The 26,614-nt window shown below is 47.7% G+C and overlaps 1 protein-coding gene across 1 annotated transcript in view; it reads right to left on the bottom strand.

The window, feature by feature from the left end:
- Positions 1-56: 56 nt before the first annotated feature.
- The window catches only part of Clstn1 (calsyntenin 1), a 75,558-nt gene continuing 49,000 nt past the window's right edge, over positions 57-26,614 (bottom strand). Inside the window, exons 3-19 of the mRNA XM_042695771.1 lie at positions 22,532-22,561; positions 21,210-21,405; positions 19,439-19,647; positions 18,895-19,044; positions 18,582-18,767; positions 16,327-16,575; positions 15,856-15,977; positions 12,411-12,573; positions 8,248-8,304; positions 6,843-7,000; positions 6,434-6,582; positions 5,460-5,686; positions 4,832-5,002; positions 4,396-4,541; positions 2,699-2,834; positions 2,263-2,447; positions 57-1,657 (exon numbers count right to left, since the gene is read on the bottom strand). Of these exons, the coding sequence (XP_042551705.1) occupies positions 1,460-1,657; positions 2,263-2,447; positions 2,699-2,834; positions 4,396-4,541; positions 4,832-5,002; positions 5,460-5,686; positions 6,434-6,582; positions 6,843-7,000; positions 8,248-8,304; positions 12,411-12,573; positions 15,856-15,977; positions 16,327-16,575; positions 18,582-18,767; positions 18,895-19,044; positions 19,439-19,647; positions 21,210-21,405; positions 22,532-22,561 (2,732 nt within the window). The 3' untranslated portion in view covers positions 57-1,459. The remainder of the gene's footprint in view (positions 1,658-2,262; positions 2,448-2,698; positions 2,835-4,395; positions 4,542-4,831; positions 5,003-5,459; positions 5,687-6,433; positions 6,583-6,842; positions 7,001-8,247; positions 8,305-12,410; positions 12,574-15,855; positions 15,978-16,326; positions 16,576-18,581; positions 18,768-18,894; positions 19,045-19,438; positions 19,648-21,209; positions 21,406-22,531; positions 22,562-26,614) is intronic.

Genomic DNA, 26,614 nt, shown 5'->3' on the forward strand with positions numbered 1-26,614 from the left:
GCAACAAGGGAACACAGGGTTAAAATAGAAGCAAGACAGAAAGCAGCCGGTGAGGCTGGAGTTAGAACCGAAGTTTTATTGTGGTGTATACACTTCCCACCTAGCATCAATACACACATGTGGAAGGGGACACAGGAGCACCCCTCTGCGTCAGCATCTTTCCATCGTCTACAGCAGCTACAAGGACAGGACACAGAAGGGCAGCCACACACAACACAGCACAGCTGTCCGCGTCCTCAAAACTAGCCACGAGGGGCCCAGATGGTGTGCAACAATGACTCCCGCTTGTGGCGGTGCGAGGCGCGCATGGGTTTACATCTGACTGCTTTCTCTCTTTTTACCTTACTACTGAGCCCAAAGCAGGGCTCCTGGCTCCCGCTCGGATGGGTGGCAGGGCGTCCCATACAGCCTGGGGAGGAGAACAGGCGGGGCCGTGTGGGAGCCTAGCACTCCACCTTCAGGCCTCGGGCTCTCGCTTTTGGAAGAACACACATCTCTCAGGCCAGCTCTGACTCCCAACAGACCAGGGAGCGCGTGTGCACGTGCGGTGCTCTGTGAGCTCTACGCACACCTGCGCCAGCAGGGAAAGCATCGTCTACCAGCTGTGCACACCAAGTCCACGCTACTACGCAGAGGGCGCCGGGCAAGGGAGGCGTGTGTAACAAGCCAAGGATCTACGCCACTCTCTCCCCCAACACCAAGCCAGGAACAGGTAGAATTCCAAGGCCCTGGCCACCTCCAGCTTCCAAAGAGGGACCCCAGTCCCCTGAGCAGCACCCCAAGCCTGTGACCCTGACCACACAAGGAGCCTGGGCGAGGGGCGGTGGGCAGGCCTCTCCAGCCTGGCCTGGCGCGGGACTGGGACCCTGGGACCCCTGCGCCTGGCTTTCTGAGCGCTACATACTGGACTACACTAGCACGAAGGACACATAGAATCCCTATTTATTTACAAAATATTAAAAAGTCAGTTGGTCATCTACATATTAACCCCCATTCTGCCATTTTGTACATGCACTAGTTTGGAAAAAATAAAAATTTTCTTAAAAAAAAAAAAAAGAACAGAACAGATGGTACCTGGTGAGAGCGAGCACGTCTAACCCTGTCACCAAGTCACTGCTGCTTCTTGGAGGTGAAGGGGCCGGTGGCTTGGTGCCAGCACACGGGGGGCTCTGGCCACACGCGGGGCTGCTGCATTGCGGGGGCCCCGTGGCAGCGAGGTGCGGCCAGGGAGGAGGCTCCAGCTCTGGCAGAGCTGGCGGAGTGACTGGGCGGAGGGCAGGCAGAGGGCAGTAGCCTAAGGTCCTACACACCAAGCACGCGGACGACGAGCGAGGGGGAGGGTCTGCAGACCTGCTGGCCGAAGTAACTTTGTACACCGTGGACCCGCTGGGCTGGGGGCGGCTGGCGGAGTCTGGAGAAGGGAGGACGGCGGAAGCAGAGAGCAGGGGCCGGCGCGGCACTAGTAGCTGAGCGTGGAGTCGTCCCATTCCAGCTGCTGCTGCCGAGTGGCGTTCTGGCCATCTCCCGGGCCACCCTCCTCCTCCTCGCTGCTCTCCGACTCAGCACTGGTGATATCCTCTTCCTCCTCACCGTCCTCACTCTCTTCCTCTTCCTCTTCCTCTTCTTCCTCCTCACTGCTGTGCTGGTCCTCGTATGTCTGGCGAGCAAACAGCACTGTTAAGTCCAGCTCATGGCTTCCTCGCCATGAGGGAAGGGAAATGCCCCCAGGGACTCTCCAGTGAAACAGGCTGGGGGGGGGGGGGGCTGTGCTTCAGGGGAGCGCTTCCACTGGGACGGTACCCTGCTCCCTGCTAGGAACTGTTTCAGCGGATAGAGCAGCAGTGAGCCATGAGCCCAGTGTGAGCGTGTCTGTGCGCTTACCAGGCCGCGAGGCCTGTTACAGGCCGCCGAGTCTTGGGCCACGCATGTGAAAAGGGGTACCCCTAACCTTGCAGAGCTGCCACTCAGACTATGTGGCACGGGCACATGGACAAAAAGGGGCCGTGGCGGGCTGGGAAGGTGGCTCAGTGGTAGAGCGCTTGCCTTGCATGCATGAGGCCCTGGGTTCGATTCCTCAGCACCACATAAGCAAAAAGAAAAAAAGCCGGAAGAGGCGCTGTGGCTCAAGTGGTAGAGCGCTAGCCTTGAGCTGAAGAGCTGAGGGACAGCGCCCAGGCCCAGAGTTCAGGCCCCACGACCGGACCAAAAAAAAAAAAAAAAGGGGCCGTGGCTAGGCCTCGCCGTCAGCCCGTCCGCTCCTACCTCCATGGGGTTCACAGTTATAGTCAAGGCGGAGTCGTCCCAGTCCATCTCGTTCTCCTTCCCCGTGTCCTGGTCCCGCATGGTGCGCTGATGTGCGGCCCGGATCCGAAACACTCCCAGGATAATCATGAAAACCAGGAAGCTGACACACACCACAATCACCACCGTGGCCGTACTGGGGACAACTGTGAAGAGATCGGAAGGTGAAGCAACCCTGGCAGCTGGGGTAAGTCGAATGCGCGGGGGGAATGCCTCGCCCGACCTTCAGAGTCTAGACGGAACACAAGAGAAGGCCCAACTCTCACATGTGCTCTGTGGCTACGGGTGAGCTCTGTGTCCTTGTGTGACAGTAACAAGGACACAGATATGAGGCGTCTGCCTGGACGCTCTGTGGATGCCAGTGTTTGGGCTCCTAGAGCTTCCCCTACTATCCTACCTGCAAACGGGTGAGGATTAGCCAGGTTGTGGCCTGACAGGTCCACGAAGGAGCGATGTTCAGGGTGAACGAACTGCGGCTGTGCAGCCATGTGGTTGGCGTGTTCCATAGGGTTGGCCGTGTGGATCACATTCACCTGAGGTGGAGAGAAAGGGAGTCACTGCTGATGAGACCAGCATCGCCCCCCAGTGTGTCCCAGCTGAGTCAGCAGCTGGCAAGCTGCGCTGCATGATCCCTGGACCATGATGGGAACAGACAAACTACCATCTGTGACCAGAAAACAACAACAACGGGGGTGGGGGGTGAAGCACCGGAGGCCAGGGCACTAGCTCATGCCTGCCAGCCAAGTCACACAAGAAGAGGCAATAGGACAGGGATCTAGGCTAGCCTGGACAGAAATGTGGAACCCAAGGTCAAAATTAGGCATAAGGGCTGGAGGTGTGGCTCAAGTGGTAGAATGCTTGCCTAGCAAGCATGAGGCCCAGAATTCAAGCCACACAACTGCGCTGAGAAACCACTGTCAAAGCTGGGCGCCAGTGGCTCACGCCTGTAATCCTAGCTACTCAGGAGGCTGAGATCTGAGGATCTCGGTTTAAAGCCAGCCCGGGCAGGAGAGTCCAGGAGAGTCCGTCATGAGACTCTTATCTCCAATAAACCACTCGAAAACCGGAAGTGGCAGAGTTCTCGCCTTGAGCCGAAGGGCGCAGGGACAGTGCCCAAGCCCAGAGTTCAAGCCCCATGACCGTTCAAAAAAAAGGGAAGAAAAAAAAGAAACCACTGTCATACTGAGACGCATGACACCCCCGAGAGGCCGTCGCTGTCCTACGCATGCGCGGCCGGCATGTCTTATCCAGCGACTGCATACAGCACAGGGAGCAAAGCAGGTCCTATGCTGGGAGTCTGAAGAAGCTCTGCGAGTAGAGCATCTTCTTCCTTTATCCTAAAGGCCAGGCCACATGAGAGACAGCAAATCACAACTACCTGTTGCCTTCTGAACCCACCACCCCTTGGCTCAAATAAAATGCTCATCAGCCTTGGGAACTCAGCCTTGCTGCCACTGAGGTCACAGTAGAGATGGTCCATCACTAAGAACAACTTTTGAGTCTAATCACCAAACCACAGAGGTGTGAGCAAGGGAGACACTGTGGTAGAGTCTGGTGACAGAGCAGCCAGAGTGAATGGCAGCCTTGGAGGATCAGACCAGCCCGCTGCCAGAGCCTGCATCAGCACCTCACCCCGCCAGGGACCTGCTTCGACTCTCAACAAGGCTAACACCCCTTGGCTCCCTGGAGGAGGTTCTTTCTAGAATGGTGCCCCCATGTCTTTCTTTCACGTGAAATCCCAAGAAACCACCACTTGAAGCCAGCAACACAGGCCTGAACTGTAGCAGAGCCACTGCAAACACACTAAAACCTGACATTAATAATCTAGCCACTCAGGAGGCCTCAAGAGATCAGAGGATCTTGGCTTGAAGTCAGCCTGGGCAGGAAAGTCTTTGAGATTCCATCTCCAATTAACCAGCAAAAAAGCTGGGCTGGAGGTGTGACTCAAGTGGTAGAGCACAATGAGCAAAAAGGCTGAGCAAGAGTACAAGGCCCTGAGTACCAGCAAACAACAATTAAAAACCTGGAGTTAGCAAACACGGGGCCTAGCATAGCACATTCAGTGCCGACTCCCGCTGAGATCCCTGCACTCACCTCCACCTTAAACTCATTGCTGAGGTAGCGGCCATTTAGCTCAGAGCAAATGAGCCTGAACTTCCGGTCAAGCAGGGACCGGGTATGCCAGTTCCGATAGCGCAGGAGGTGCAGGAGCTCCTCATAGCTGGCCATGGTGTCCACACCTATGGGGCAGAAGGGAGAACCGTGCCGAGTAGCTTATATTTATAGACCCAAAGGCCCAGACAGCCGAAGTCTGACATCTTGATCAGCCATGGTAGGAGCACATTTGTGGCTGAGTGGGGGAAAAAGGTAAAGCCCGTCGGGGCATTTCTCTGCCTAGGGAATGCACCACCCTGTGCCTCAGCCCCACCCTAAAAGAGCAGTACCTAATTCCCCTCCCTGTCCCGAAGGGGCGAGTGGTCAGCAGCCTCTACCATCTGCTCCTGGACTCTGGCCCACACCAGCGTCTCACCTGTGAAGACCACACCCAGGCCCGAGCGGCTCACTTCAATGCCCTTCTGCTGGAGCCGGGCCACGTCCACCTCCAGGCTCTCCTGCTCGGGGTTCAGCTCCTCCCCCTCCACTGTGACCTCGCAGGTATCCAGGTCATGCACGATTTCCTCAGACACCAGGGACTCTTGAACTGTTTCAAAAAGGTCCAACCAAAACTTTCAGAGGCCACGGGACACAATGGACAGCTGGCTCATGCACAATCTTACAAAGCCTTTCTAAGAACCCAGTGGCTGGGCGTGCAGCTCAGTAGATTATGTACTTAGCACACACAAGGCCCTTGGGTGTCATCCCTAGCACTGGTAAGTAATGGGGTACTTGATGAGTCCCAAGCAAGAACAGTGTGGATCATGTCCATCTGGGCTGGCCTCAGAGCCTGATGTCACCCAGAAAAAGTTGAAAGGATCCACAGGGAGGTTTGCAAACATCATAAGGACTCCAGTCACCAGCAGGTTCTAGAACACAGATCCATGGCACAGCACTGAGACATTAAAATCCCCCCAAAACCCAGAGAAAAAGAGCTCCATATATAAGTGGCAGCAAATGGATTTCTGGCTGGGGCCAGGCGTGGCCAGGCAGAGCCCGCTCACCTGTGGGGTCCTCAGCCCCATCCCCCTCAGGCTCCACTTCTCTTGTGATGGTGCTGATGATCCGAAGCTCAGGGAAGAGGAAAACCCCTTCTGAGCTCTCAAACTCCGAAGCCGCTCGGGCAAAATGATGAATGCCACTCAGGCTGATCTTGGGTTCCTCAGGCTGCAAAACCATCACGTAGCCTTCGACTGGGGGGACCTCAATGCAAGCGGCCTCGTTAAAACACCTGCCAGCCAAAAGCAGGAGGGAAGGGGAGGTGACTGTCAGGGCTGGGGCAGCGCTTTGCAACCCGCAACTGCAAGGGTTTGTGGAGGTGGGACCACAGGCTTCCACAGAACCTGGAGGGGACAGACAGCAGCCCCTCCCCTCCAGGAATGCATTTCTCAATCTGACCATAGGCGTTTTTCAATCCCCCAGGAGCAAGTGATAGCTTGCCTTTCCTTATAGAAAGGAAGTAAGGATGCTTTAAAACCTAAGTGTGAGGCAGGATCACACAGGATCATGGTCAGAGGCTAGCCCCAGGCAAAACGTGCAAGTTGCTGTCTGAATGATGGGCTGGGGCTATGCCTCAAGTAAGTAGGGTACTTGCCTAGCAAGAACTGAGACCCTGAGTTCAAACTTCAGTACTGCCAAAAAACGAACAACCCCCCTTCCCCTAAAGCCTAAGTGCATTTTTTTTTTGGTCAGTCATGGGGATTGGACTCAGGGCCTGGGCACTGTCCCTCAGCTCTTCAGCTCAAGGCCAGCGCTCTACCTCTTGAGCCACAGCGCCACTTCCAGTTTTCTGGTGGTTCACTGGAGATAAGTTTCACAGCTTTTCCTGGCCAGGCTGGCTTTGAACTGCTATCCTCAGATCTCAGCCTCCTGTGTAGCTAGGATTATTATAGTCGTGAGCCACAGGCACCCAGCTAGTACGCACATTTTCTTCTCAAGGGTCACTGAGTGAAAACGTGCATAAAAGGAGGAGACATACTTGACAGTGCTGGTGATTCTGAGCCTTCGGATGCCAGGCGTGGGGAACTGCCTGGAGTTAAGGTAGGACACATGCTGCATGGCCTTGTCCAACTCTCCAATGTCGTCTCCCTCCAAGGTCAACACTGACTGACTGGGGCTTGCTTGGATCTGAAATCATGCCCAATGAGGGGAAAGGGGAAGAGAACAAGGTTCCAGCTGCAGAGCTGATGTCACCCATGTGGCAGAGCATGCCCGCAGCAATTTGAATTAATGTGAGAAAGCAAAGTGCAGGTGAGACGAGCCCCTCTTACACAAGGGTAACATCCAAGATGCAAACACACCCAGCTCAATGACCCTCTCACCCCAGCATCTCCCCACGTGACTCTCAGCAGGGCATGTGCACGCTGTGTAGGTGAATGCTGTGTTACCTGCACGCCTCGGCCGCCATCGTCAGGGACCTGGAGGTCTAGCCCCTCCTTGCAGGTATACAGACAGTCAATCACCTTCTTATCTGCCAGCTTCCCAGAACGGACTGTTAGACCAGCAAGGTTGCCTCGGAAAAACTGTGTCATGTGTAGGTCGCCACCTTCGGAAGAGAGGGAGAAGCGAGGAGTGAGGCGCGCAGCGCAGATGCTCCTGCATCGTCAAGGCAGTGTTACTGGTGGTGGCAGCTCAATGGATGGACATGCAGGTTAGTTCAAACCAAGTCCCGTTAGCCCTGTACTCTACATGGAAGCGCAATGAAGAAATTAAATCGTTTATGAACATGCACATGGCCTGGAGAAGAGGAGCTGGGATCTTTACCTAAAGCCCAGGAGCTCAGAGATCCTATCAGAGTCCCTGGCAATGGAGGACTCCCCTGAACAGATCACTCCAGCAACATTTCCTACCAACACTAGCCTCTTCAACCTCTGCCACTGGTGGGCTGAGCACACACACTGTGGGCTGCTTTCCCTAACTCTGGAAACACACACTCGCGGGTGAAGCCATGCCAGCATGGCAGGAACACAGGGATGTGAAGTCACCAACTGAACTAACGCCTGTTCCACGCTATGTCCAGGGAGCCACTGCTTCTCCAAGGCCCATCATCTCTCTCACAGAAGGGAAGAGGCCATAAGGAAAACAAATACCCAGAGGATGGCCCTTCAGGCTACAAGGAAGAGCCCAAAACTGAACATGCTTCATTCGTTTTTTTTTTTTTTTGGGTCTGGTCATGGGGCCTGAACTCTGGGGCTGGGCGCTGTCCCTCAGCTCTTCAGCTCAAGACTAGCACTCTACCACTTGAGCCACAGCACCATTTCCGACTTTTTGCTTTTTGCTTATGTGGTGCTGAGGAATCGAACCCAGGGCCTTGGGCATGCAAGGCAAGCGCTCTACCACTGAGCCACCTTCCCAGCCCTGAACATGCTTCATTCGGATAAGGGCATAGGACATGGTCTTTGCTAGGGATGGAAATGTCTAGGAAATGTCAGTGTAGAACTAAGTATCAATTAGAACAGAAAATCTAGAAGCCAGTCTTTCCTTGTCTTGTGGCTCGGCTGCATGAGTGGCACGAGGAGCCAGGGAGGGTTCTGGGGGATCAGGGAGCGACTCGGTGAGGAACTAAGGGCCCCACGAGCACATGGGATGATGAGTCCTCTGTCCTGTTTCAGCAGGCTCAGAATGGCAGAAAAGGAATCCCATGAGGTGATGGGGAAGCGCGATGCAGGGAAGCAGCTGAGGGTACCAGGGCCAAAATGCAACTCGTGCATTCCATGCAACATGTGGAATGAATTGATGTCTCATCTTTAAATGAAACACGGTAGTGAACTATAGGGGGAAAAATTCAGCAACCTGCAGAGGCCAAAGTCACAGGCTCAGTTTCATTGTCACTTTCAACTCCTGAATACTCTGTGGAAAAGCAAGACAAAGACAACAGAAAAGGACCAACAGGTTAGGGTCTTCAAACTGGACTGCAAAGATGAGTTTTAAAGCAACCAAACTCGAAACCCAAATATTTTTCAAAGAAATTCCCTTTTTTTGTCGTCCTTGGGGACATGTTCCATGTGGATGCAAACTCGCACTCAATCACCTTTCCCCAGAGGGGCATCTAAAACCTCATGCTTCTTTTGTATTTTTTTTTTTTTTGGGTCCAGTGGTGGGGCCTGAACTCTGGGCCTGGGCGCTGTTCCTCAGCTCTTCAGCTCAAGGCTAGCGCTCTACCACTTGAGCCACAGCCCCACTTCTGGCTTTTTTTTCTTTTTGCTTATGTGGTGCTGAGGCCTCAGGCATGCAAGGCAAGCGCTCTACCACTGAGCCACCTTCCCAGCCCCTTCTTTTGTATTTTTTATTCTGTCTTCTCTTATGCTCTTTCAGAACATAAAGTAGCTTCAAAATAAAGTGAATAAAAGCATGCATACCGATTCCAATGATCTAGGCTATCAAAGCAGGACACTGGAAGAAAGGTTTAGCTTTAACTGCAGCACTGGACCAGATACAAAATCTGGACTAACATTGCCTTCAAACAATTTTTTTTGGTGAGACTAGAGTATGAATTGAGGGCCTTATTCTTTTTTTTTTTTTTTGTCGGTCGTGGGGCTTGAACTCTGGGCCTGGGCGCTGTCCCTCAGCTCTTCAGCTCAAGGCGAGCGCTCTACCACTTGAGCTACAGCGCCACTTCCGGTTTTCTAGTGGTTTATTGGAGATAGGAGTCTCACGGTCTTTCCTGCCCGGGCTGGCTTTGAACCGCGATTCTCAGATCTCAGCCTCCTGAGTAGCTAGGATTACAGGCGTGAGCCACCGGTGCCCGGCTGAGGGCCTTATTCTTGCTTGGCTGGTGTTCTACCACTTGAGCCACATCTCTAGTCCTTGTTTTTGCTGGTTATTTTGTATGATGAGTCTCATGGACTTTTCGAACACATGCTGACTGCAATCCTCTGGATTTCAGCCTCCTGAGTTAAGTTAGGATTACAGGCATGAGCCACTAGCACCTAGCGAAAGGAAGACATACAAGTCTGCATATATATATATATATATATATATATATATGCATACACACATACATATATATATGCATGCATACATACGTACATACATACATACATACATATATTCTGCCTGCCCCTCCCTCCCTCCCCCCACCTCTGGCCTGTCCTGGAGCTTGAACTCAGGGCCTGGGCACTGTCCTTGAGCCTCTTTTTACTCAAGGCTAGCATTCTACCACTGAAGCCACTGCACCACTTCAGGCTTTTTCTGGGTAGTGTTTTGGAGATAGAGTTTCAGACTTTTCTGCCAGGGCCAGCTGCAAACCATGATACTCATATCTCCTGAGCACCTAGGATTACAAGTATGAGCCCAAGCACCCAGCGAATCTGCATATTTTGGAAACTCAAAACAAGTTTGCCTGTCTGAGCTTTAAGTAACAGAAAAATGAAAGCATTTTAAAGTTCTTTCTCTGAGGAGAATGACCGACCAGTCAAGGAATTCACCTAGATTAATACATCTCAGTGTGGACCCACACCCCTCACCTGTAGAAGCTGCAGATCAGGCTGAGTCTGAAGCCCTGCTAGTGGGCAACATCATCAACAAGTTCTGGACCATGCTGTAGGGGAAATCCTCCCCTCTTGTGGCTACCCAGTGATGGCTGTACAGTCTGCTCAGACCGTCTGTGCAGTAAGTATGGGACGCACGTTGGGCAAGGTCAGACCTGTGTCCAGGCAAAGTGGTGTGCCACTTCCACACCCACTGCCATTCCCTCTTAGCACACGGTTACTGCTGACACTGCACCCCCGGAAACCCAGCTGCTGCCCATAGCCTAGCTTCCCCAAGTGAACTAGCTAGGAAGAGGCTCATATCCGCTGAAGGGAAAGGGCGCCCTCCTCCATGCTAACCAACATTGAATGAATTTGTATTCATTTGGTCTAGGAATTTAGGCCAATTTTTCTGGCTGAGGTGAAAGGAGATGAGAGAAGAGGAACAATAATTGCCATTTGATGGCAGAACACTGAATAAACAGGAACCAAAGTGGCAGGGTGGAACATGATGGCTGATTTTAACCAAAACATGAAGCTCCAGTATATAAAGGTTTGTTTAGGCTGACACTTGTATCTCTTTTTTTTTTTTTTTTGGTCGGTTGTGGGCTTGAATTCTGGACCTGAGCCCTGTCCCTCAGCTCTTCAGATCAAGGTGACCACCACTTCCAGCTTTCTGGTGGTTAACTGGAGATCAGAATCTCACAGACTTTCTTGCCTGGGCCGGCTTTGAACCATGATCCTCAGATCTCAGCGCCTAAGTAGCTAGGATTATAGGCATAAGCTACCGGCACCCAGCTTATTCTTATTTTAAAAATACTATTCAGAAATTATTTACTCTAGGCAGTAAATCTGAATTAAAAAATTTAAGAATAGCAACTAAAAAATTTCTATATCCTTCCTGAATTCTTATGTCTGGATTCCACATCCCATTTTTTCATGGTTAGGTGTCACCAACCAAAACTAAATCTGGGCATCTGTTGAAAAGATTCACCCAATATACTTCTCATGTGCAAAAAAAACCCTTCCTTTCTTCCACCCTCCCTATCTTCCTTCTTTTACTCTCTCCTCTTTCCTCCCCTTCACTGGGAAGTATTCTACCATTTGAGCCATGCCCACAGCTCTTCTTGCTTTACTATCTTTGGTGCTTTATCACTTGAGTCATGCTTTTTGGTTCAGTTGTTTTTCAGATAGGGCATTTTTGCGCACAGCCAGCCAATCTCAGACCATAACTCTTCTACCTATGACGCAGGCAGAGACCACCATACCCAGTTGTTGAGATAAGGTCACAGTAACTGTTTGCCTAAGCTGGTCTCAAAGAATGAACTCCACCTCCTGGGTAGCTGGGATTACCTACATGAGGCACCAAGTCTCAGTCTTCATAATTTTTTAATCCAAGTTAAAGCAACATGTTTCCAGAGGAAGAAAATAATATTCAAAAGGACTGCTGAATAAGTGCAGGTAGTGATGGTGACACCTTGAAATGACAGAAGATTGAGTAAAGTGCAAGGGTCAAAATAAGGAACATGATGAGCCTCAAGGTATTCTGAGGGCTCCGCTGTTCTCTTAGATGAGAACAATTAATACTTCCACTAGCTTCAGATATTTAGCATCTCCTTTGGCCATAAATGTAGATGACAAACCATGGCAGTGTTTGCAGTAACCGTCACCAGTACAAACACACTGATACTTTATATCACACCGTGACAGCGTACAGGTCTCAACCATTGCCATAAAGCCTGCTCCTGTCTTGTTCACAGAGCACCATGGATTTGATTTCACAGGTAACCAGGATTCTACCGGGTAACCAGAATGGATTCTTGGTATCAATGACAAGAATCTATTCTACAGGGAATGTTCAAACCGCTGGTCTGGTAGGATCCTGCGGGGATCCTGGCTGCAGTGGCTTTTCAGTTTCTAGTCCCAGCTTTGTGATTCATCATCCGAGTGACCAAAGACTCGCTATTTCTGAGTTCTGTTTCTTTGGCTATACACAGGACTCAAAGGATTTCTGGAAATAATGTCTATAAAGTGAATAGCAGTCACACAGCCTGCCATTTAGTAGCAGAGCCCTAAGGAACTTTGGTGATGGGGATCATATTCCCCACTTGTCTTTCTGTAGTGTGCTAAAAGCATGACAGTTCCTAATAAGCTGTCCAGCTCTGAAGCCTTTGGGGGGATTGCTGACTGTTGCTTACCTTTGTAAACTTCAGTGCACAGATGTATTTACAAATGAGTTCCCTCAATTACATGCTGCCTCTTGCAGCACTCCCTCCTTCCCAGGTTCAAAGGTCAAAGGTGGTCGCATGTTCTACTCCATAACACACTTTTACTGAATGCCCATAGATGGACTTACATCCATATATGACACTATCAGTGCCCTAAAAAGGCTATGCACAGAAAAAGGATCAATAAAATGAAGGTAAATTATGTGAGAGTCTAATAACAGACACACTATTTAACGGCAAACAGTGGCCAATGACTTACCTTGCCAGCAAGCACCAACTACAAGCTGAGTTTCTATCTTGGTTGGGTGAAGTGGGTAATCTTCAGTCACAGAGAAGGGCTCATGGGAAACCCCATCCACATAGAGAGTCACACTCGGGAATTCTACATTGAGGACAAAGTGGTGCCATTCCTCATCACAGACCTACCCAGGCAGAGAAGCAGGAAAAGTCAAGCTGCCTTTCCTTCCAAAGACATAACACTGAGAACAATACAATAGGAAACAAGTTACTCATAATGCACATCTCTTTCCTAAAAACAAGATTTTAAAGTAAATATAACAACAAAGTATTCTGCAAACATAACTCACCAAAAAGGGACAAATCAACACCATCGTTACCGGGACATCTCAAACCAGGCAGCATTCATCTCTCACTTGTCATAGGACAGGACCCCAGGAAGTGGTCCTTTTTCACCAAAAGTGTGACACAGGAAGTTCCTCAATCATAAAGCTGGGTACTCACTTCTGACAGCTGACTCAGGCTTCTACCTAGACATTCTTTTTTCTTTCTTTTTTTTTTTTTTTTTTTTGTCATGGGGCTTGAACTCTGGGCCTGGAGGCTGTCCCTTAGCTCTTCAGCTTAAGGGTAGCACTCTACCACTTGACCCACAGCACCACTTCCAGTTTTCTGGTGCTTTATTGGAGATAAGAGTCTCATGGACTTTCCTGCCTGAGCTGGCTTTGATCCTTGGATCTCAGCCTCCTGAGTAGCTTGGATTATAACCTAGACACTGTTCTTCTGAATCAAAATTAAAAGCAACTCTGATCTCAAAATAAGGTGCACAATTTGTCAATTTCTTCAAGTTGATATATAAATAGGAATTTACTGGGGAACTCATAGTAGCTCATGACATGTACAAGGAAGGCCCTTGGATGGATCCCCAGGACATATGTTACCTACATACATAATACATAATACACACATAAAAAAGTCAGAACCCATAGGTCAGACTGTAGTTCAAATTATACTGCATTCCTTCCTGGTGGTGAATGGGTATCATGAATAATCTATCAACCAATTTTCATGTACGATCTGTATTTGGATCCTGATTCAGGCAAAGAAACTGAAGACACAGAAACATTTAACAAAGCCAGTCACTGAAGGCTCATATCTGCTATCCTCCCTACTCAGGGGGCGGAGATGTGAGGACTGTGGTTCAAAGACAGCCCAGGCAGAAAAGTCCACAAGGTTCTTTTTTTTTTTTTGGGTCCGGTCGTGGGGCTTGAACTCTGGGCCTGGGCACTGTCCCTCAGCTCTTCAGCTCAAGGCTAGCACTCTACCATTTGAGCCACAGCGCCACTTCCAGCTTTTTTCTTTTGGCTTATGTGGTGCTGAGGAATCGAACCCAGGGCCTCAGGCATGCAAGGCAAGCGCTCTACCACTGAGCCACCTTCCCAGCGCCAAGTCCACAAGATTCTTGTCTTCAATTAAATACCAGAAAACCAGAAGTGGTGCTGTGTCAAGTGGTAGCGTGCTTGCCTTGAGCTGAAGAGCTGAGGCCCTGAGTTCAAACCCCATGGACCCCCCCGTCACCCCCCCCCCCCAAAAAGGCTATCAAAAGCAAGCAGCCCTGAGTGCTGTTTTTGAGCTTTTTCACTCAAGGCTAGCACTCTATCTCTGAGCCATAGCTCCGCTTCTGCTGTTTTTGTGATAGTTAATTGGAAGTAACAGTCTCATAGTCTTTGCTGTCATGGATGGCTTTGAATCATGATCCTGAGATCTCAGCCTCCTCAGTAGCTAGGATTAGGCCACTGCCTGGCCCCAAAAAAGACTCTTTCATTCTAATTTCCTGCATGGGGAACAGGAAATGTTTCTTTTTTCTAATTTTCCCTACTTTAGCCCTGTTACAGTAAAAATAAATCCTTGCTAAAACTTAAAAAAAAAAAAGTCACATCACTAAGAGATAATACAACCAATTTTGGATACTCCACCTCACTACAATCACATACTCTTCTCATTCATTAGCTTGGGTTTTTAATCTAGCTTGCAATTGCTTTAGACAATGTTACATTTTAGCCAACATAGGCACATCTAAACAATATGCCTTTTGTTCACTCACTCCAGAACCAAATAAATTAAGTTAATGCCAAAGATCCCATTCTTGTCAAAATCCTAAGAGAAGAAATGATCTGATTCTAACAAGGCTCTTAGTTTATGGCACCCCTATCCCTGCATGTCCTGTAATCCATGCATTTTGTTCATGTGGTATCTGCCCAGTCTTGGGCAGTGCTTATGACAACTATAGGAAAATTAGCTTTGCAAAGACATGACATCATTAAAAAAAATGTAATGTGATCTCAGGTCAAAACCATAAACTAGCCTGGGTGTCAGTGACTCACGCCTACAATGGCTGAGATCTGAGGATTGTGGTTCAAAGCCAGCCTGGGCAGGAAAGTCCCTGAGAGTCTTATCTCCAATTAACCACCAGAAAACTGGAAGTGGCACTGTGGTTTAAGTGGTACAGCGTTTGCCTTGAACTGAAGAGCTCAGGGACAGTGCCCCACCCCAGAGTTCAAGTCCCACAACTGACAAAACAAAAACAAAAACAAAAAAAACCATAAACTACCTTGTGTGGTGTTTCTAGGATGTCAAGATTACTGGTTCCTTGAAATTTTATTGTTTTTTTTTTTTTTTTTGGGGGGGGGGGCCGGTCGTGGGGCCTGAACTCTGGGCCTGGGCGCTGTCCCTCAGCTCTTCAGCTCAAGGCTAGTGCTCTACCACTTGAGCCACAGCGCCACTTCTGGCTTTTTTCTTTTTTCTTATGTGGTGCTGAGGAATCGAACCCAGGGCCTTGAGCATGCAAGGCAAGCACACTACCACGGAGCCACCTTCCCAGCCCGGTTCCTTGAAATTTTAAAACACTCTGTCCTTCCCCCCCCCCCCACCCCAAACACTCTGTCCTTAACTGCAGAGTCACTCCAGCAGTACTCCGCCCAAGGCCAGAGACATAAATAATGAATAAATTAATATTTAAGCAAATGGTCCTTACTGCAATAAGCAATAGTATTTAGAATTTAAGATACGTAATTTTTTTTTGGGGGGGGGGGGGGGCCCGGTCGTGGGGCCTGTACTCTGGGCCTGGGCGCTGTCCCTCAGCTCTTCAGCTCAAGGCTAGCGCTCTACCACTTGAGCCACAGCACAACTTCTGGCTTTTTTCTTTTTGCTTATGTGGTTGCTGAGGAATCGAACCCAGGACTTCATGCATGAAAGGCAAGCACTCTACCACTGAGCCACCTTCCCAGCCCCAAGACACATAATTTTTAATCTGTATTTTATGTATAAAATACCCACATGGAAAAAAAAGACTATCAGTGGAAGGACATCAGCAAATTGAATGTGTTGGCTTATGGCTCACAGACAGGCACCGTGATATATCATCCACATAAGGCCACAGAGCCTGAAGAGCCAAAGGTGCACCTGCTCACCTGATTCAGCTTCCAGTGGAATTCTGCAGGTTTGTATTTCTTTTCTTCAGAAGGATCCTGGCGGAGGAGGAAAATAAGCCTGCACCCGTGGACATAGAGCGAATAATGGTGTCGGTTCATATCTGCAAAGATAGTTTCTATGGGTAAATTGCCAACTTAAGACCCAAGGGAGGAATAAGAACTATTTCCTTAATGGATCTTAAGGACATAATTTTATCTGCATAAATGAACCTTCCAGCTGGGACAAGGCAGGGTTTAAGAACAAACCCACTTGGGTTTAGCTGGCAAGTTTGGCCCACGATAACTGCTGCATAAAACTAATCAATTCCTGAATGCCATGTCTCTTAGGACATTGAGTCTCCAGTACAAAATAAAGACCAACAGGAGGCTTTTGGGAAGCTGAAGGCACCTGCTTCCGCCACTATCCTGTGGACACTGAAAAATGACATCGTGTACAGAAACATAACCCACCTGTTTTGTCTGAACTGCAAAGAATTGTCTCCTTCTTCCGGCCAAAAGGTCCATGCCGCATCCATACAGAAATTGTAAAGGGCTCTTTGGGGTTGAGAGACACAATGCCATCTGGGATCCTCACTGCCTGAGTGCCATTGAACTCGAATACCTGGTCGCTATCGTGGCCGTTGTCGGTAGGGAGTCCAATGGTCCAGTTCAAGGAGCTGCTGGGAGAGGGAAGCAGCTCGGCCGTGCCAGCAGCAGCCCCTGAAACCACAGCAATGCCCAATGGAGGAGTGATTCAAAACCACATGAAGGATGGGTATTACCATACTATCACAGGGCTACTCTTTACTATTTCAAATTAACTTTTCCTCAAAAATAAGGGAATTAAGCCAGGTGCTGGTGGCTTATTCCTGTAACCCTAGCTACTCAGGAGACTGAGATCTGAGGATTGCAGTTCAAAGCCAGTCCAGGAAAGTCTGTAAGACTCTTACCTCCAATTAACCATCAGAAAACTGGTAGTGGTGCTGTGGCTCAAGTGGTAGAGTGTTTGCCTAGAGCTGAGGGACAGCGTTCAGGCCTAGAGTTCAAGCCCCACAACTGACAAAACAAAACAAAACAAAAAAACCCTAAACATAGACCTTCCCTATGACCCAGACATACCACTCCTGGGCATATACCCTGAGCCAGGATAAGGACACCTGCATATCCATATTCATTCCTGTATAATAGCCAAGACATGGAAACAACCCAGATGTCCCACAACAGATGAGGAGATCCAAAAAATGTTATACTTATTTTACAATGGAATTTTACACAGCCATTAGAAAGAATAATGTCATTTGCAGGGAAATGAACAGACCTAGAACAAATCAAGTTAGATAAGCCAAGATGAGAGAGACAATTGGCTCATGTTCTCTCTGATATGTAGAAATCAGATCTAAAATGCGGTGGGATACAACAAATTACACAGGATTCTAGACACTCACATACAGTGACACCAAAAGAGGATAGTCTTAGGAAAGAATCATAAAGGTATAATGCCTAAACACCTCTTCATATTTACATAAAATAATATACATGGGCTAGGAAGGTGACTTAGTGATAAAGTGCTTGCCTAGCATGCATGAAGCCCTGGGTTCAATTCCTTAGTACCACGCATACAGAAAAAGCTGGAAGTGGTGCTGTGGCTGAAGTGATAAAGTGCTAGCTTTGAACAAAAACAAACAAACAAATAAATAAGCTCAGGCCCTAAATTCAAGCTCCAAGACCAGAACACTTATACAAAAAAGTATCAAATGCTGACAGGCAGACTAGAGACAGCTGACAAACGTGTGTCTGTCTTGTCATACACCAAATGATTTCATAAGCCTTATATGACCTGATATTGTATGGCTGGATTATAGGCTTGATCTACCACACCCAGCTAGGGACTAATTTTATTTTATTCAGTTGTGGGGCTTGAACTCAGGGTCTGGGCGCTGTCCCTGAGCTTCTTTTGCTCAAGGCTAGCATTTTGCCACTTAAAGCCACAGTGCCACTTCTGGTTTTTGAATGGCTAAAGGGAGATAAGAGTCTCGGGGGGACTTTTCTGCTTGGGCTGGCTTTCAATCAGGATCCTTAGATCTCAGCCTCCTTTAGTAGCTAGGATTACAGACATGAGCCACAGGCACCCAGCTGGATTAATTTTTTAAAAATTTGTATTATTTATTACTTCACACTTTACAAAGCTTTTTCACAAAGTATTTTATGTTATTTCATTGTAGCATTTAATTTTCCACTGATATTAAGTTGTACGTAGTAAGTGATTTTTTTTTGGTCTGATCATGGGGCCTGAACTCTGGGCCTAGGCGCTGTCCCTCAGCAATTCAGCTCAAGGCTAGCGCTCTACCACCTGAGCCACAGCGCCACTTCTGGCTTTTTTCTTTTTGCTTATGTGGTGCTGAGGAATTGAACCCAGGGCCTCAGGCATGCAAGGCAAGCACTCTACCACTGAGCCACCTTCCCAGCCCAATAGTAAGTGATTTTTATCATTCACATTTCTTCATTCAGATACCACCTGCAATTGATTTCAGAGGTTTATGAACTCCCTGAAGCCCATTCAAGGTAAGCAGCCAGTAAGGCAGCAAAAGCGTCAGAATGAGGATGTCCCTTCGGTTTATGATGCACATGAAGAAACGCACACAGAAAACATACACGCTTCTGGCTCTGACAGTCTCCCTTCCCTCCCCTGAAGACTTTACAGGCTGAGGAAAGCCAGCTAAACTTACCACAGAGCCGGTGAAGGGATTTCTCAGAGTAGGTGTCTCGGTCACAGCCTTTCCCTATGTGGCTGGTCTCCAATTCCACTGTGGCCTGAACTGAAGCAACTGGCTCATCACATGTCTCCAGGTGGATGTTTGGGAAGACAGCCAAAGCTCCTGTGCCAGGCTCATACTCAATCCTATTGCTCCAGCCTGTGTTGGCCCACAGGTTAGCATGGGGGGAAAAGGAAAATGCACACTAAGGTTTTAGAACACTAAGATTTCAGAAACACTAAAGTTTCAGAACAGATATGAGAGCTAAAGAGACACTGCAACTCACCTTGCCACCCAGGAGTGCAGGTGGGCTTGATGCTGATCTTCACCAGGACATCTTCTGTGGCTCTCTTCTTCCCACAGTCATATGCAGTTACTGTCAGCTTGTACTGATGCTCTTTCCCATAGTTTAGCTTCTCTGTGTTTTTTATATAACCTGGAAAAGGAGGAAAACCGACAATAAGAACTGACTTAACTTTTGTTGTCTTAGAACTGAAGAAGTGAAAGAGGCAAGAGATTCTAGTTGAAGAAAGGAAACAAGAGTACAGGTCCACCTCATTCAGATGCACATAGAGGGGAAGTGAGAAGACGGCGAGGAAGCATGCTGGGTGAAGGTGTCTGATTTGGGTAGGAGCTCAAGAGGACTCCGAACTCTGGGTTCCAGAGAAGCAATCAGGTCAGGTCAGGGTGAAGACTCAAACGTGAAATGCACACACCCAGGTAGGTCTCCAGCCAACCAGTAAACTTCACTGCTACTGAGAAAACTGATAAACTAGGGTTCAAAGCTCACAGGGGGTTTGAGGGGTCAGATTGCTAGGAGATGGCCTTACCGTCTTTGTCCACAGTAAACGGCACGTCCGGAGTGATGATCTCATAGCTGCAGATCTGGCTGAACTGAGGGGAACAGTCTGCATCCACAGCCTCCACCCTCAGGATGCTGCCATACTGCTTCCCCTCCACAACAGTCGCTTTGTAGGACTTCTCCTTAAACACGGGCGCATACTCGTTCACATCATTCACCTGGATATGGACAGTTGCTCTGGACGAAGGGGAAAAAACTGTTTTGGGGATTTTGTTTTAGCTTTTACCCAAACGACAATTCTGTCCTATTTCTAAATTTCCTTTTTCTGGTACATTGTCTCCTGAAACACTTAGGATAGGGACAAGAAATAAAACCAAACTTCATTATTTTAAATTTGGTATGAGAGACAACAGAAAGTTAAAATAGGATCAGGCATGGTGGCCCAGACTGTAAGAAGGGAGGGGAGAAGGAAGAAAAGGGAGACAGAGAGAGACAGAGAGTGCATTCAATAGTAGATAGCTTGTCTAGCAAATCTTTTTTTGTTTTTGGAGGGGAAGGGGTGAGGGGAGGCGTTTGTAGGTTGTGGGGCTCAAACTCAGGGGCTGGACACTGTCCTTAAGTTCTTTTGCTCAAGGCTAGCACTCTACCACTTTGAGCCACAGCTCCATTTCTGGTTTTCTAGTAGTTAAATGGAGATCAGAATCTCACCGACTTTCCTGCCAGGGCTAGCTTTGAACCTCAGTCCTGAGATTTCAGCCTCCTGAGTAGCTAGATTACAGGTGTGAGCCACCGGTGCCCAGCTTGGGTTTATTGTTTTTGACTGTACTTTTTTTTCTTTTTTTTGGTATCAAACCCCAGGATGTTGCCCTTCAAGGCAAGCACTTTGCCACTGAGCTACATCCCAGCCCTAGCAAATCTCCCCCCCCCCCCCTTAGGAAAAAGCAGTATCACATTGTACAAAAAAGTAAGGAGTAATTCACTGGTACATAGTTCCCCACACTGTTCACCTCATCTCAAACAAGACCATACATACCCCTCTTTCCTTATTAGTAAGGAGAAACTGAGGCCTAATGTCAATGGACTAGTAAACGAGAAAGACTAGCATTCTAAAAGTGCGTTGGTCCAGAGCCCTCTCTGTTACCGTGTGCTCCAGATGGTGGGAGGTACACAGACATACGCAGGGCCACAGAAGCACAGGGGCTCCCTTCTTCCAGCGCTCCCTATCCTATGCCTCAAGATTAACAGGAAGAGAAATACAACAACAAAACCTTCCTCAGGGCAAATGGGCTTTCTGAATGGTCACAGTAGGGTATAGTTTATTTACCAGAGTATTCTGTGAGACAAAATTATTCACTTATTTTTGTTCAAAACCTACCACAAGCCAGGTCTTTGCTGGGAGCCACACCCACTGAGTTCCTGCCCTGAAAGACCACAACTGTGGGCCCTTGAGAAAAGAACATCTCTGCCTCCAATTTCAAAATGCAGTGTGAGGGCTGGGAAGGTGGCTCAGTGGTAGAGTGCTTGCCTTGCATGCCTGAGGCCCTGGGTTCGATTCCTCAGCACCACATAAGCAAAAAGAAAAAAGCCGGAAGTGGAGCTATGGCTCAAGTGGTAGAGCGCTAGCCTTGAGCTGAAGAGCTGAGGAACAGCGCCCAGGCCCAGAGTTCAGGCCCCACGACTGGACCCCAAAAAAATCAACCAAACAAACAATCAAAATGCAGTGTGAAGGATGGGAATGGGTCACTGCCATTTCCTTCACATGCAAATGTGTTTACTCAGGGGCTCCTCAGCTTGCTTACTTGTGAGATTTCTTCACGCCGGTGCCATCCGGTCCCTTCCCGCAGTCATAGGCCTGGATGGTGAATGTGTAGTCTTTCTGCAGCTCACAGTCCAGTTTCTCTTTTGAACGAATTATCCCCTCACCCGTGGACTTATCCACTACCACTGCATCAAAAGGGACATTCTGCCCATGAATTTTAAAGCCACAGATCTCACCTGGGGAGTCAAAGCACAACAGGTTACAATGACTACTGTCTAAAGTCACCACATAACCCCCCCCTCCCAAAGAAAATAAACAACAACAATTTGGCAGCCAGGGGTTTAGAGGGTCCGTGGACAAAGCAGGGGCACTGTGCTTTCACATGGGTGAGTTCTGGGACTTTAGTAAAAAGAAGCAGATTCTGGCTTTCCAAGCAACTTGTTTACTTTGCATCCATTCATGCAGGAATACAAAAGACAGAAAGAGAGAGAAGACATAGACAGGCATTCCACAGGAGCACTTAGGATCGCTTGAGGGTAAAAGGAGTCTCATTAGCAAACAGCCAAGGCCTGAGCACACCAGGCTGCCCTGGCCACCAGAGGGCCGGGCAGTTCTTTGGGTTTGGATCAGAGAGAAGATAAAACGCAGTTAAGTGTTGAGAGAGGAAGAAGCGTGAGATATAGGACCAGCACCGTAATTACAGAAATTCTGTCAAGAAAAAAAAAAAATCAAAAGAATCAAGTCTTCCTGTGCAATGAGCCTGGCTAAAATTAGGGAATCAAAACAAACTGCTAAATGAGAAAGGTAGAAATACCAACTTTTCAGGCATCCATTTCAACAACTGCCATCCAGTGTCTGGTATGGGAGAGATTTTCTAGTCTTCCCTTAGTTTTGGGCTTTATCAAACCTGAGAGACACTTCACTATAGCTAAATGATCACAGAAGCTTAAATAGAAGCTAAAAAAAAAAAAATCTATGTTTCTATTCTTGCCCATGGGACAACAAGCACAAATATTTTGCTGCATATATGAAACTTTACAAAATTTAAATTGACTAAACTCTTCCACAATTCTAATGAATAAGAAATTAAAACAATGCAAATCTCTAAAGTTCAATTAAACAAAAATGTATGGTATTGTCAACGTGGTTCAAATGGATGTCTGATTTCTAGATATTTCTAACCAAGGGGTCTGGTTACATACAATTTCCATCAATACATTTTTAAAAACCAGAAACAAAGTAGGAGAATAAATGAGGGTAAAAGAGCATGACAGTTGCTTCTGTTTAGGGGCTGATTCCCAATTTTATAAACAAGTTAGTGGGTTAATACTCATAAGAGGGAGACAAAGAACCCTTGATCACCTTCTTTGGTGACTGTCACCTCAAAACTCTCTAAAGGGAGAAAAGATAAACAAACCCATGTCAGTAATTCAGGAAAGAGTGAAGATGGAACAACAAGGAAATAGTCAGACGCGCATATTACATAGAACAGCTTGACATAATTTAACCCCACACTCTGCAACCAGCTATTAGAACTGCTGTAACTGAGTCAGGTGCATAGTGACTGAATCCTGCTCCCATGAGCTACTCTCAACTTAGAGTTTTATTAACTAGGGGTGCATTGTGACTGCTATTAGGTTTCCTAACTCCTGTAAGATTTTCCCTTTGGGCTGGGAAGGTGGCTGAGCGGTAGAGCACTTGCCTTGAATGCATGAGGCCCTGGGTTCAATTCCTCAGCACCACATAAGCAAAAGGAAAAAAAGCCGGAAGTGGTGCTGTGGCTCAAGTGGTAGAGCCCTTGCCTTGAGCTGAAGAGCTGAGGGACAGCGCCCAGGCCCAGAGTTCAGGCCCCATGACCGGATCCCCACTCCCACCCCCACCCCACCCCCCACCAAAAAAAAAAAAGATTTTCCCTTTAATGAATACTTTGATGTCAATAAGTAAACTAATGTCTTTTTATTTTCAAATGAAGTTCTCTTGGCTAGATTGTGTTAATATTCAACTCATCATTAGAGTTAATGAAACAAAAGTTTAGAGGGAAAGGTTTTAATACTTGGTTCTTATTAATAACAATGTTTCCTAATCTAAAATACCCAACCAGGGCAAAAATTATAAATCTCTCTTAACCAAAACACTGGCTTAAACATGAACAGAAACCAGGTCAAAACTATCTGCAGTGATGCTCCAATGGCCATTGCTTTTCTCTGTGAAACACTATTCTACGAACTCAACAGAAATCCTACTGGGCACCTGGTGACTGCCACAGAGGAGAGACAACATATCAAGTCTCCTGGCCCTTCAGAGACACATTCATGCCACGTCCTCTCCCCTAAAGATAGCAGTGCTTGAATTCCCTTCCTTTTACCAGGCATCTCTCTTGGACAAGAGTTGCATTTTGCTTATTTTCAAGGTTTAAAAAGCAGCATCTCATGACATGCAAGTGTTTTGTTTTTGTTTTTTCTTTTTTCTTTATGGTCAGTCATAGGGCTTGAACTCGTGGCCTGGGCACTCTCCCTGAGCTCTTTTGTTCAAGGCCAGTGCTCTACCACTTTGGTTTCCTGGTGGTTAATTGGAGATTAGATGGTCAGACATTCCTGCCCAGGCTGGCTTTGAACCATGATCCTCATATTGCAGCTCTGAGTAGCTAGAACTACAGGCGTGAGCCACTGATACCTAGCTGATATGCAACTTTTGTGACTTGCCTTTTCCTTGTTTCTAAGGTTTATTCACCCTTCCTGATCTATATAGGTATGACTTACTCATTTTTACTACTACACTGTTGAGTGCTTAAAACATTGCCTGGCATAAAGAACATACTCCACAAGCTCGGCTATTACTGTAATCATTTCCTATTGTGTACATTCTTTTCTGTTAATGAACAATGCTGTGATAAATATTTCTGTCCATGCCTCCTGTGCACAAGCACAAGACTTCTGCAGATCTGTGCTGCACATGGTACCCACTAGCTGCTTCAAATGAAAGCAAGTTCACATTAAAATGAAATAATGTTAAACATCTAGTTCCTCAGGCATACAGGACACAGTGTGAGTGCCACCACCACATGAGGCCGCTGACATGGGAGAAAGCAGGCCTCATCACCACAGCAGGTTCATTCTACCGCTGCTCTGGAACAGGGCTCTACACATAATGGTTTCTGAGGCCAAAGTTGGCCTGTCCGTTTTAAAGATCCACATATGTAAGAAGGATTTTTTGTTTTGTTTTCTGGTCCTGGAGCTTACAATCCAGACCTGGGAGCTGTTCCTGAGCTATTTCACTCAAGGCTAATGCTCTACCACTTGAGCCACAACTCTACTCCTGGCTTTTTGCTGATTAACTGGAGAGTCTCACAGACATTCCTGCCCAGGCTGGCTATGAACCAGTAGTTAGGAACACAGGCATAAGCTGTGGGTGTCTGGCTTAAGAATAGCTCTTTCAAGTGGCTCTATCAGCCAGCTAGCGGCTCAAGCAAATAATCGTTAGCTATTCAGAAGACAGAAAGGAGGATGGAAGTTTGAGACTAGCCCTAGCAAAGAGTTAACAAGACCCCATCTCAAACAATTATTGAAAAAAAAAATTGATGAGATAATTGATACCTATTACCTAGCTACCTAGGAGACATAAATGGAAAAATTCCAGTCCTGATTGGCTTAGTATTATATGGAGTCACATCCCATAACTATACATACAACTCCATCCCCTTGGCTATCCTCAACTCAGCTTCCTTCTTCTTTTTTTATTTTTTAAATTTTATTTATTATTTTTTTGGGTCTGGTCATGGGGCCTGAACTCTGGGCCTGGGCGCTGTCCCTCAGCTCTTCAGCTCAAGGCTAGCGCTCTACCACTTGAGCCACAGTGCCACTTCTGGCTTTTTTCTATTTGCTTATGTGGTGTTGAGGAATCGAACCCAGGGCCTCATGCATGCAAGGCAAGCGCTCTACCACTGAGCCACCTTCCCAGCCCCTCAGCTTCCTTCTTCTAGACAGAGAAGATTCTTCTTGGGAGAGGTCCTTCTTCTATATGGCCCAAGAAAGGATCTCTTCCTATCACCTCTCTCACCTGTGATTCCTTTCTGCCCTGCTACCACCCACTCAACTCAGACTCTACACTAAAATCAACTGAAATACTAAAACCCTGCTCTCATCCAGGTAACAATGATCAGGTTTCCAGGCTATGACAATCTGGGAGTGGATGAAACCTTCTCCAGTCTCCCCTCCCCACTGGCCCGCCATTCTTTAAGACCATCCAATTAGGAGTAGATTAAATCTTTCTCAATCTATTCCCTCTCCCATTTCCCTAAGAGCATACAAAATAGGAATGAACTGAATCTTTTTCAATCTCTTTCCTCCTTCAAAACTGTCAAAAGGAAGTTTGCTAAGACTTCTTCAAGGGGTTAGTGATGTAGCTCAGTGGTACCTACAAGGCCCTGAGTTCAATCCCTAGTAAAATTTAAGAAAACAAAAAAAAAAAAACATTTTTTTTCAAAAGTAAATATTGGATCAGGCATGGTGACACACATAATGATAAAAGCATGAAGAAACTGACACAAGAGGGTCTTGAAGTCCAGCTCAGCTTGGAATACATAGCAAGAGCCTGTCTACGTAAATAAATAACAAGCGCCTGTCTAAACAAATAAATCCTTTAGAAACCAGGTAAGTAATGATGGTGGGGCAGTGAACAAGAATGCTGCAAGACAGAAAGGCGGTGAGAGAAATGAGTGTCTGGGCTATGGGAAGCAAGAAGGGTATGTCTGCAGGCTCCATCAGGAGAGAGAGCAGAGGGGTACTCCCAATGGCAGAGTGCAAAGGGGGGCTGAAACACCAAGATCAGTTCAAACTGTGTGTGAGAGCAGTACACACCAGCAGTTAAGAGGTCAGCCTGGTCCTCTAACAACAAAACACACAACAATGTAACATAACAATAAAGAAAAAGTAAAATATAAAAACATACAAAATAGACGAATCCAAGGCTAGATTTGACTTCCCAGTATACAAAGTCCTATCTAAGCCGGGCGCTGGTGGCTCACGCCTGTAATCCTAGCTACTCAGGAGGCTGAGATCTGAGGATCGCGGTTCAAAGCCAGCCCGGGCAGGAGAGACCGTGAGACTCCTATCTCCAATAAACCACCAGAAAACCGGAAGTGGCGCTGTAGCTCAAGTGGTAGAGCGCTCGCCTTGAGCGGAAGAGCTGAAGGACAGCGACCAGGCCCAGAGTTCAAGCCCCATGGCCGACCAAAAAAAAAAAGTCCTATCTAGGGTTCTCAGGAGACAGTTTCTTGACCTTCCTCTACTTTCCTCAACTGCTGCTTCCAGAAATCCCAGCCACAGGCTGGCCCCGCTGTTCTCCCCACCACCTCCATTCTGAGGATGACCTCCAACTTCACTCTCTTCCCAGAAAGTGCAGGGTTTCTCCAAAGCCTCACTCATGGATCTCCGGCTTTGGGGACTC

Source organism: Dipodomys spectabilis, unplaced genomic scaffold, assembly GCF_019054845.1.
Source record: "Dipodomys spectabilis isolate Male_0828 unplaced genomic scaffold, ASM1905484v1 ptg000188l, whole genome shotgun sequence".
NCBI lineage: Eukaryota > Metazoa > Chordata > Mammalia > Rodentia > Heteromyidae > Dipodomys > Dipodomys spectabilis.